General features: G+C 52.1%; 1 protein-coding gene across 1 annotated transcript; it reads left to right on the forward strand.

Annotated features, from left to right (window-relative positions):
• Positions 1-10045: 10045 nt before the first annotated feature.
• On the forward strand, positions 10046-10981 carry LOC134414011 (olfactory receptor 14A16-like). Its single transcript, XM_063148010.1, has one exon. The coding sequence runs from the start codon at positions 10046-10048 to the stop codon at positions 10979-10981; it is 936 nt and encodes a 311-aa protein (XP_063004080.1).
• Positions 10982-12309: the final 1328 nt, after the last annotated feature.

Consider the following 12309-nt stretch of genomic DNA (forward strand, 5'->3'; position numbering starts at 1 on the left):
ACAACTGGTCAGCTGTCCTGCGAACAGAGGACTTAAAAGGCACAAGTTGAGCAAGTCGTGTCCCTTTCGGGATCACGACGGGAGGGGGTGGGTGTGGAGACCATGGCACAAATCTGCCCTGTGAAATCTGCATCAATGAGCCCCAGGTGCACAATGATGCCCTGAAGGGTGGCACTAGACCTCCCCATCAGGAGAGCACTCATGCCCCCACCCAAGGGATCAAAGGCATCCAGGAGAGCCTTGTGTATTTCACAAGATTCTAAGACAACTGTTGCTGTGGTGCAGACATCCACACCTGCTGATAGGCGGGTGCTGGCTGCAAGCTGGCAAAGGAGACCTCCATTGGCTCCTGGGTATGGAGAGAAGCTTGTGTCTGGGCATGTCCCTGCTGCACGCTCCGCTTCACGTTTCCCGAGTCCGGTAAACCCTGGCCATTAACATGAACAGTCGCCTTGCAGATAATGGACATGTGATTCGGCCTACCACACTGACCGTGGAAGAACATGGGGAATTTGACCTTCTGTGCTTTCTTCCCCTGCTTCTTGCCAGCCTGTGCAGTCCCCTGCTGTGGCCGCCTGCCCTGCGGTGCCGCCCAGACTGGCTGCACAGCAGCAGCCACAGCAGCCAACTTCCAACCCGAGGGGATGATGTCCGCACAGGCCTCTGCCATCTGGGAGACAGCAGGAAAACCAGGCACAGCCACTATGACCCTCCTACAAGCATCATTGCCATTACACCTCACAAGGTCTGCAATCACAATCCTCCTTGCCACAGGATCAGGCACCTGCCTCTCCACAGAGGCAGCCAGCCTTGCTGCAAATGCCATGAAAGGCTCAACATCTTCCTGGACGATGGTTGCAAATGGCTGCCTCGGAGCAGCCATTTCCAGGGTCTGAACAATCGCTGCCATGTCCAGTGTGTGGCACTGGTCAAGCACAAGGGGATCGAATCCACTCTGCCCCTGAGTATTTTCATAAATCCCTGTTCCCAACAGCATGTCAGTGACATCCACACGCCTGGGGTCCTGTGGCCCCAGCACAACATTTTGCACCACCGCATTGGCTGCCAAATGAGCCCACTTGGTCTCAAAAACATCAAACTGCCCAGGGTCAAAAAGACAGGGCGCCACATGACAGAGGTCATGAGGCGTCAGCACGTCCATAGCAACCCTCCGGAGAGTCTACATAACCTCAGCAGACCCCAAACCATGCTGAGCAACCGCATCACGGACTTCCCCCTCCAGCTTATACGAAAGGGGTTGATGGGTGTTATGAGTAACACCCCTGAGCACAGGAAAAGCCTGGGAAGCCCCTGGCAAAGCCACAGCACCTGCTGTGTCCCGGTCCTTGGGCCCCAGAGGGACAAGGGTAGATGATCGACTGGGAGGCAGGTCAACACCACTCACCCCTGCACCCCCTGCAGCACCGGCAGAACCAGAGGACCCCACTCTGCAACCCTGCGGATGCCGTGAGGAGGCAGGCTCAGACATCTCGTCGGTTTTAGTATTGGCTTCTCGCCAGAAACACACAGGGTTCCTAAGACACACAGTCACCTGGCATGAGGGAAACATCCACAAATTCAACGAGGAGGCGCCACGGCCCCGGGAACCCACCAGCCTCCCGCTGGCCGTGTCAGCATTCGCACTAAAGGTAAATACCTCAGCACCCTGTCGCACCGCAGCCGCAGCAGGGGGTGCCTTGGCAGGCACAGGTGCCAGCATGGCCTGCAAACCCAGTGCGGACTGGGACGAGACCGGCGCGGGGCTCCCAGCCCCCAACATGGGAGAGGAGGGGGATGCCGTAAGAGGCGGGACCCGCGGAGCGACATCACTGCAGAGCAGCACAAGGGAGACTGGCACAGCCCCTATGAGCGTCCATCCTGAACCACAAGACTCCACAGTGGGCACTGCCCCGGCTGAGTGGAGTGGGGCGGGCTGCCTGCCTACCAGAGTGGGGCCAGACAGAACACTGTCCATGGCCCCACACCCCCACGGCTTCCACTGACTGCGCATCCCTGGCAGACTGCACTGACTCAGAGATGGGTTAAGCCACCCTCCCCACCAATGAGCCCAACTCGAAGGCGGTTGGACCTGCTCCTGCCGTGCTCAGGGGGAACGTCGTGGAAACACCGCAGTTTGGACAAAGAGTTGTCACCAAATCAGACTCAATCCGAGGCAGAGGCTGATCCTCAAAGGCCGGAAGGCACAAAGAGAGGACAGCACGCCCTCCGCCCTGCCGCCCGCACAGGGCGAGGCAAGGATGACCTGCCAAATCCACAGAGCCATCCCCCAGTTGGACCTGTTCCCCAAAACACCATCCTAGGTCCAGGGGGAGGGCTCCACATCACACAGAAACTCAAACTCTCCCTCGTCCATGTCTGAGACAGGAGCGCATCCCTGGGAAATCTGAGAGGTGCAAGAACCAGACCCCTGCCAAAGCTCCTCACACTTCTTCCACTGCATCAGCAGCGATCCCACTTCTACAGTGCAATCATCAAAGAGGGCCTGCATGAGGCGGACCCCCATGAGAAACCGCGCCTCCCTGGAGAACACCTTCGCAGGGTCCAAAAAGAGCTCTCGCTCTCGGGCCCACAGAAACAATCTCTCAAAATCATCCCAGGAAACAGAAACCTGTTTCCACTCCAGGACCCCTGTCGAAACCCACAGTGGTTGGCATTACCCCAAGAACAGCAGGCAAAGCACCAAAGAGGGGGAACAATACAACCTCACCGACAATCTGCACTCTGTCTCAGCCTGGGCTGCAGTACACTTAGGCGGTCACCAGATCTCACTGTAGAACACAAAAGAACAGAAGCACACACCACTGTTCTCAAGGTGAAGGAAAAAGGGATATTTTATTTTCTGACTCTAACATTTATAGTTTTACAAAAGTGACAGCGGATTGGAAAGTGACAGTGCCACCTCTCCAATGACACTGATCAAAATAACAGCCCTTCAACGCTCTCCTCCTCCATAAAGGAATGCAAAATAATGAGTTATTTACAGAAAGTGGTTGAGAAAGTTCGCTACAAGAATGTCAGCATCAGAAGACTTAGAAAATCTTAAAAATCAGGGTGACACAAGTCTGGCTAGACGTGGTCTCTGGTGACTGCCTCTTTGGTGACTGCCCCTGCACAACTGGGGCTCACTTGTTTCCTTCCTATGGAGACCATTGTGACACTGCGGAGCATTGTGGATCCAATGGGCCATGGTGACACTGCAAGCCCTTTTGGAACCTGTTACACTGTTGGGCCTTAAGGAACCAAGAGGAACATTGTGACCCTGCAGGGTACCACGGATCCAAGGGGGCACTGTGACAATGTGGGGCGTTGTGGAACCAAGAATATCTTTGTGGCTCTGTTGGGCCCCATGGTCCCAAGGGACCAGTGTGAAGCAGCAGGGCTTTGTGGAACCAAGAGGCCATTGCTGCATTTCAGGGCCTCGTGGAGCCAAAGGGATTTTGTGATCCTGCAGGGCACTGTGGATCAATGCAGAGCATTGTGGCATTGCAAGGCCCCATGGAATCATGGAGACCATTGTGACCCTGCAGGACCTCAAGGAGGGAAGGGGCCATTGTGACACTATGAGAAGTTGTGGAAACAAGGGAATCATTGTTGCACTACTGGACCCCAATGGAACCAAGGGGCCATTGGACACCCAAAGTCCATTATGGCACTGTGCGGCCTTGGGCTTGTGGAACCATGGAGACCATTAAGATCCTTTAAGGACTTGTGTAGCCAAGGGGCCATTATGACACCTTAGGGCCTCATGGAAGCAAGCAGCCATTGTGACACTGCAGGGCCCTGAGGAAGCAAGGGAACATGAAATATGTGTGGCTGCCTTGGTCTCTCAGGGGTCACCTGATAGGTCTGGCTGACCTTGGAATGTGGAAGGCCGCTCCCATCTGCCCCTGAAACACTGGGGCTCTGGGCTCTTCTTTTTATGGAAAAGAACTGTCCATTTTATCCAGGCATGCATGGCCAAAATTTGGATTCCACTTCCAAATTTCTGTGTATCCAAGGATTGCTGCCAGACAAAAGTTGCCAGGACAGACAAGTCTGGCTGGTCTTTGACTCCTGAGGGGCACCACTCACCTGTTTTCCAAACATTGGAAAGACCTCTGTGCTTTTCTTTTTATGAAAAAACCCCATCCCTCTTCTCCATGCACAAATGTTTTAAATTAGGACTCCACATTCATAATTTCAAATATCCAATTTGAAACCTGCCAGGACAGACAGGTCAGGCTTGCCTTGGCCTCTGGTGGTTGCTGTTCATCAGCTCCTGAAACATGGGGGCTCTGTGGTTTCCTTTGCATGGAGACCAAAGTGACATTTGTTAGCCTTGTGAAATGAAGGAGCCATAGCCTTGTGAAATGAAGGAGCCATTGCGGCACTGCAGAGCACCATGGATCCAAGGGACCATTGTGACACTGCAGAGCCTCGTGGAACCAAGGACATCATTGTGGCTCTGTTGGGCCACATGGTCCCAAGGGGCCAGTGCAAAGCAGCGGTGTGGGAGTTAGCCTGGCTGTAACTCAGAGTCAGCCAGATTTTACCCTAGAAGACCTGGGCGCAAGTTTGAAGCCCTGGTAATCATCTGTTTAACCTAGGGTGAGCTTGAGAGTTCCCTCATATGCCTTTAGTGTTGTTATGCTAAGTTGTCCAAGTTTTCCTCCCCTATTTGTTACTTGTTTCCCCTCTTTGGTTTTTGTGCTAGAGTGTTCTACCTCCAAGTGTATACATTGTTGCTTCGCCTTTATCTCAGATCTTTGGATCCCACACCCCTCGTGCTGTGCTCAACTTCTCCATGTGTATTGTTTTTCACCCTGTTACTAAAGTTTTTTTTGGTAACTCCATTGATCCTGCTTGTAGGAGCATCGGGGGGTAGGACGGTTGGGATGGATGGAGATGATAGATCTCTGAAGCCAGGTCTTGAACTTGTGGTTTATTGCAAAGGGTGTGTGTCAGGACCCAGGACATCCCTCTGGCTGTCCTGAGCACCAAGACCCCTGCCAGGGGTCTCAGAGACCCTGGCACAGAGCCCAAAATGCCTGTGGTTTTGATTATGACCCATGGAGCAAATTACCAACATTGTATGAAGGACAGCAGGGCACAAGAGGTTAAGTAGAATATCAGTGAAGTTAGCACAGGGGAGAAAAGTAGATTTTAGAATTTTTGGTATGGGGGTTCAGGAGGCAGGATGGAGGGAACTGGGTGTATCCAGCCTTTCTCCTTCTTCTTCTTGGCCTCCATCTTCTGCTGTGATTTTGGCACTTAGAGATTGCTTTAGAGTAGAAGCTCACTGTCTAACATAGGTGATAGGTTTTGGAAAGTAATTGTAAACATTGTGCATGTAGTTTTTAGTATAAAGACATAACACTACCCCGGGGGCAGGCAGAATGCCTTGGACAGTGTTGCTGAGCTGACCTCGGCAGGGCAGGAGAAAAGTTTTTACAGATAACATAAAATAAACAACCTTAAGATGGAGAAATGAAGAGCCCTGACTCCTTCTTCAAGCACTGGGCTAGGAAAAGAAACTTTTGAACTTTTCTCAGGGTCAATCTGACCAGCTAGAGATCCCAACAGGTGTGGGTGCAGGGGCCTTGTTTGGAGCTGCCAGACACAGCTTGGAGCAGGCCCAAAAGAGGAGCTCAAAAGAGGCGCCCAAAATGGATGTCCAAAAGAGGAGAGGAGTTCCCGTTACAATACAATAAATCTTCTTCTGTGACGCATATTCTAATTTTCACTAACCACTCTAGTATAAGATACAAATCTTATGGCATTTACATACAGCCTATAAGAAACTTTACATTGCCATACTGTGTTATATTTTAAATCCTAAAAAGTACTCTTTGGACCCCTTCTGCCAAGCTAGTAGGGTCTGCTCTGACCCTTGGACCTGTCTGCAAGCAGAGGGAATTGTTTCATCAAAAGAAGACTACCTTTAGCCGGCCATACCATTGTTTTCCAGTTGTTCAGTAACTAAGGCTTGGTATCTAAAAGCTTGCTTTCATTTCAATCTCACTTACAGTTTCTCTATTCTCAAAATCTTTTGCCAGGCAATCATATTTATAAGGCTTTCCTGTTTCATCTTCCCCAGCATCTGCTCCTTTTCATTTTCACCACCCTTGCCCTGAAGTTGGGGAACCAGAAAGGTTTGTCAGAGCCACCCTCATTGTGACATTTGGTGCACAAACAGGGACCCTGACATTCAGTCATGTCAGCTGGGGTGAGCTGATGGATAGGCCAGTGCTCCCCGGGATTTTGGATTGTGCCAGGCCTGCAGATTCATCATTGCTTCGAGTGACCTCAGCCAGGATCCACAGGGACAATGACAGTTTCACCTGCGTAGGATTGCAGGCGGGTTTGGGGAAATACAGGACAATTAATGCCCATTTTGCTCCTGTGTTTTTACAATACACATCCACATCTCAAAACTGATTTAGGCTGTTCCAGTGGCTGTTCCACCTAAGGCGGAGAAAGAGAAAAATGGGTAAGCGGATGTCCAAAGTAGAAAGGTGCGTATATGGATGCTTTAAGTTAATTCTCACTGATCATGACCAAATATCTTCAAAGAACAAATTAAAATCAATCATGAAGTGGATCATTAAAAATTTTCCAGATGCCCCTGACCCTGACTGTCTTCCCTCCATCTTGGCTGCTCCACTTCCTGCTACCACAACCTTCTCTTCCACCCTGAATGAACCTCCAGACTCTACCCCCAAAACCACAGGTTATGCCTCCACGGTCAATCATTCCCCCACTACCCTGGGCCATGCCTCCAGAAGGCCAGCCTGGAAGTCTGCCATCCTAGGTCAAGGCCCTTCCTCCCCAACACCTGATGCCTTTTGCATCACCCTCTGGCAACAATATAACCCTGTGTTCAAGGTACTAAGCCCAACTGCCACACTATTTCTAATCCAAATGTTTCTCTTCCAAGTCATTCTTCCTCCCCAGAAGACAGTTTGGACTCCTCAGAGCCACCTTGCCCCTCAACCCCAGAAGATCCCTGGGAAAGTAAGAAGACTGGCATATAGTCTCAAAATTCCTCATTGCCCCCGTATGTTATAAAAGAAGGGGGCAGAATCCCAGGTATCAGCCATTGGTTTACGGGGAAATCAAGGATCTGTGTAGGGCACCTAAAGACCATAGGAAGGACTTACTGTTTTTTAATGGCCTAATTAGGGCCATGTTTACAGCACATGTCTTAACCCCCTATGATTTAAAATGTATTATGACCATGTTGCTGTCACCTACAGAATACACCCTGTGGGAAGGGGGATGGAAGTGTTTACTAAATAAATTAATAGCAGACTATGCCAATAATGAGGCAAGATCTGAATTGACAATCAACCATCTAGCTGGAGAAGGACAACACAGCCTACCAGATGATTAAGCAGCAGGTATCGCCTGAGAAGTGTTGGATGATATCAAAGAGATGGCTTTGCAAGCTTTAATCCAGGTATCGGATGGTAGCACTCTCAATATGGACTACCTTGGGGGGCTGCAGCTAAAGCTTTAGGACAATTAGACCATCTTGGGTGCCTGTTAAGTAAGCAAAACAATGCTGCCTCCCTCATATTGAGTGGCCTGCTCTCAGACATAGAGACCATCAGACAGGCCACCTTGCAGAACAGTGACAGAGTTTTTACTGTGGGCACATGGGGCATGGCCGTAGAGATTCTGAGGGCATGTGTTACATGAACCTCTCCTTCCACAGCGAGTCAATCCACAAGAGCATTCAGGTACTGAAGGAAGGGTTCAAGAAGCTTTAAGTAGAAAACAAAGACTGGGTCAATAAACTCTTCCAATCCAAGGGACTAAAGGATTGGATGATTTCTTGCTAAAACAGGACTATTAATTTTCTTACTGATTGTTGCTTTATTGTTAATTGTCCCATGCTTGTTTGGATGCTTTTAGAAAGTCTTACAAAATTATTTCAGTTCCATCTTGGTTGTAAAACAGAAAGGGGAAGATACCCAACACAAGCTCCTCATGGACCCTTTGGAGGAGAGAATTGGAGACCAGGACGGCACAAATACCTCTCAGAGACTCAGCGTGGGAAGGAAAATTCTTAAAAGTACCTAAAAGTATTCTAAAATACATAAATATCTTAAAAACCTTGAGTATCTCAAGGCATTAATGAGCCCCACTGAGTGTCAGTACAAAGCTCTAAAGGGATTCATTAAAGCAGATAACTGGGGCCTTGAGTGCACAAACCTCTCACAGAGTCTGTATCAAAAGGGAAACACCAAGTACCTTCAAACAACTGAAGTACCTTGAAGCATTAATGAGCCACAATGAATGTTGTTCCTGACAAAGCCTCTCCAGGGACTAATTACAGCAGATAATTGCAGGCCAGGATTGCATAAACCTCTCAGAGACTCCAAGGCAAAAGCAAAACCCAAAGTCCTTTGAAAAACCTGCAGTCCCTGCAGGGAGCATTAAGGAGGCCCCAGGGCCATTCCGGAGCAAGGCTCCCCAGGGACTCCTTCCAGCAGATCCTTGAAGCCATTGGGATGTGGGCTAGGGGGGGATGCTGAGGGCAGGACAAGGGGCTGACAGTGCTCAGCCTGGCTGGGGCTGTGCCAGGAGGCCCCAGGGCCTCAGGACAAGGTGTCTCCTCACAGCCCTTGGTGGCACAGACCCTGCTGTGCCCCAGGGCACCAAGACTCGGCTTCTCCATGTCCCCACCTGTCATCACTGCCTCCAGTTCTCTGCTCTGCCTGGGGCCTGGGGACACTTTCTCAGTCGTGTCCCTCTCTGGGACCCATTAAAAGTCCAAGAAAGTTTGGAGTTGGATTCTGACTTGGAGTTCTGGAGAGGTTTCTTCAGCTCCCTCTCAGGGACTGATGTTCAGGGCCTGAGCACAAAGCCCCACAGGCTCATTAAAGTCCTGGTGCTGTGTCTGTGCTGATGAGCTGGGCTGGGCTCCTGGTGCAGAGGCAGCTCCTGGTAACCAAGCAGAGCTTCAAAAGCACATTTCTCTTGATGAGAAGCTCTTCTGCCAGTCCAGCAGGGCTGGGGCACTGCCTGCAGCCAGCCTGGGCACAGCACAGAGGCACAGAGAGCTTCAATCATTCAAGGCTGGGAAGGTGCTGAGAAGTGCCTGGGACAGAATCACTGCCAGCCCTTGGAACAGGAGCCTCTGGCTGCAGGAAAATGCAGCTGCAGCTCCTGCAGCCATCTCCTCAAGCTGGAACATCCCAATGCCTACAAACTCTGTGAGTACATTCTCTGCTTTTCTCTTGTGCAGAGCAGCCAGGGGAGCCCAGGGCTGTCGTGCAGAGCAGGGTCCTGCAGCCCAGGGTGATGTGCTGGGGCAGGGACTCTGCTGCCTTCCAGTGACAGCTCTCAGCCAGCCCTGGCAGCTGCTCCCAGCACTGGGGGACAAGATCTGGGTGAAAAGAGACAGCTGGTAAGGCTTGGGAGGGCTCTAATGGTGTCGTGAGGATGCTGCATTGTTCAGGACTGCTCCCAGCATAACACTTAACTGCAGAACATTTCCAAGTAGATTATGCAGGGAGCGGAGCAAGGCAGGGACTGCATAAAAGGGAAAATCCTGCTTTTTTAAAGTACTGCTCTGGGTTGTCTTGATGGGAAATTGCAAACAGATATTCATCTGGCAGTCCAGGATGAGAAAAAAAAATATTTCTCAGATGTTGCTAAACCAGGCAGTGACAGAAATCAGCACAGGGCCCCTTAGAAGCTGCATCTTGTCCTGTTTATCCAGCCTCCTCAGGGTTGCTTTGACGTTGCCATCAGAGCCTGCAGGTCCAGAGCTGCCCCTGGACAGTGCCAGAGCTGGGAGGGGTCTGCAGGGCAGAGATGAGCCCCCAGGATTGGGCTGAGCTCTGGCAGCACTGGCAGGGCCCAGCCCTGGGCACAGGGAAGCAGCTGCTGGCAGGGACAGCTCCAGGCAGCAGAGCCCTGGGTAGGGAGTGTGTGGAATGTGCCCCCAAGCTGTGCTGGGATATTTAAGGTCCTCTCCAAGCAAAAATATTCCATGATTACTTTTTTTACAGATCCAAATGCCAAGGCACAGCAAATGTCCAACAGCAGCTCCATCAGCCACTTCCTCCTGCTGGCATTGGCAGACACACAGCAGCTGCAGCTCCTGCACTTCTGCCTCTTGCTGGGCATCTCCGTGGCTGCCCTCCTGGGCAACGGCCTCATCATCAGCGCCGTAGCCTGCGGCCACCACCTGCACACACCCATGTTCTTCTTCCTGCTCAACCTGGCCCTCACTGACCTGGGCTCCCTCTGCACCACTGTCCCCAAAGCCATGCACAATTCCCTCTGGGACACCAGGAACATCTCCTACACAGGATGTGCTGCACAGCTCTTTTTCTTTGTGTTCTTCATCTCAGCAGAGTATTTCCTCCTGACCATCATGTGCTATGACCGCTATGTGTCCATCTGCAAACCCCTGCACTACGGGACCCTCCTGGGCAGCAGAGCTTGTGCCCACATGGCAGCAGCTGCCTGGGCCAGTGCCTTTCTCAATGCTCTGCTGCACACAGCCAATACATTTTACCTGCCCCTGTGCCATGGCAATGCCCTGGACCAGTTCTTCTGTGACGTGCCCCCAATCCTCAAGGTCTCCTGCTCACACACTAACTCCCACAGGGAACTTGGTTATCTTGTTGTTACTTGCTGTTTAGCACTTTGCTGTTTTGTGTTCATTGTTTTCTCCTATGTGCAGATCTTCAGGGCTGTGCTGAGGATCCCCTCTGAGCAGGGACGGCACAAAGCTTTTTCCACCTGCCTCCCTCACCTTGCTGTGGTGTCTGTGTTCATCAGCACAGCCATATTTGCCTACCTGAAGCCCTCCTCCATCTCCTCCCCATCCCTGGATCTGGCCCTGTCAGTTCTGTACTCAGTGGTGCCTGCAGCCGTGAACCCCCTCAACTATAGCCTGAGGAACCAGGAGCTCAAGGCTGCAGTGAGAAGACTGATGACTGGATGGTTTCAGAGACATTAAACGGCTGGCCAAATTCTACAAATGACGTGAAATAAAAGTAATGTTATTGATGGCTTGATAGAGGCTTTTTTTCCCCTTTATATTAGTTTTATTATATTGTCCACAAAGAAATGTCATTCTTTGTGCCATCTCTCATTTTGTTTGTCTCCACCTTCCCTGTGCCCATAGACTGTGTCAATGAGGGGCTGCACTCTCAGTGGCTTTAAAGGATCTAAACAATCTCCAAGCAAAGCTTTCTGCAGAGACGCCCTTTTGTTGCCTTCTCTGGAGCTGCAGCAGCAATGTCTGTGTGCAGAGCTGGGGGCAGATCAGTGCTGGCCCAGCAGCTGTGCCCAGCAGCAGCAGCAGCACTTGGTGTTGCCAGTGCTGCTGCCCTGGCCCTGCCCCGCTGCCCTGGTGGCCCTGGTGTTGCTGCAGGGCCCGAGTGCTCTCGGGGCCGGGCACAGCCCTGGGGGTGGCAGTGCTGGGGCTGCAGCAGGGACAGGCCATGGGCACTGCTGGGGCAGCGCTGACGTCTCAGACCAGGCCCTGGGGGCTCCAGGCTCTTTGCCCAGGCGCTCTCAAGAACACACCCAGGCCAATGCTCAGCACAGAAAAGCCCCGTGAGCAGCCCCAGGCTGGCCGTGGGCAGGCTGGGAGCAAACAGCATGGCTGGGGCTCTGCATGGGCCCTGGGGCAGACGGGAAGGAGCAGCAGAGCAGGGGCTGATCCATCCCCAGTGCGCTGCACAGCCCAGGGCAGCGTCCCAGAGCGTCCTCATGGAGCTGCCAACAACATCCCTCCTCTGCAGCCCTGGCCTCTCCCCCAGCTCACACAGGTGCCCCATCCTTGCAGGCACAGACACGGCAGCACTGGCTCAGCAGCCCCTGTTTGCATTGCACACAGCAGGGGAGCACCCCCATGCTGTTGTTGTGGGGACATGAACCTGAGGGAGCACAAATGCCATCAGCCCCTGGGGCCAGCAAGGGCTGGAGGACACCAGGGAAACCACTCAGCTTTGTCCTGGCCTCTGCAGTCAGCCAGAAAGTTTGTTCCCATCAGCTGGGAGTTTCCCGTCCCACTGCAGATGCTGTTTGCTCAGACCCAGATCTGCCTGGCAGCCACCCCCAAACTGCCCTGAGCATTTCCGTGGTTTCACCTTTGCTTTCTCTACTCTTTGCCTGCTTTAAATTTCTTCCTATTTCCCTCCCCGGTTCCCTGCCCTGCAAACAGCCCCTCCCTGTTTGCCCTTTCCTCTCTGGCCGGACTCCCCATTGCAGTTCCTGACTTGGCACCATGGAAACATCCCTTGGGGACCAGGATCACCCTACAAGTGCTGCAGGAATTGT

The sequence above is a fragment of the Melospiza melodia genome, unplaced genomic scaffold (assembly GCF_035770615.1).
Source record: "Melospiza melodia melodia isolate bMelMel2 unplaced genomic scaffold, bMelMel2.pri scaffold_88, whole genome shotgun sequence".
Lineage (NCBI taxonomy): Eukaryota > Metazoa > Chordata > Aves > Passeriformes > Passerellidae > Melospiza > Melospiza melodia.

Coding starts and splice junctions, on each gene's coding strand:
- LOC134414011 (XM_063148010.1), top strand. CDS start 10,046: ATGTCCAACAGCAGCTCCATCAGCCACTTCCTCCTGCTGGCATTGGCA.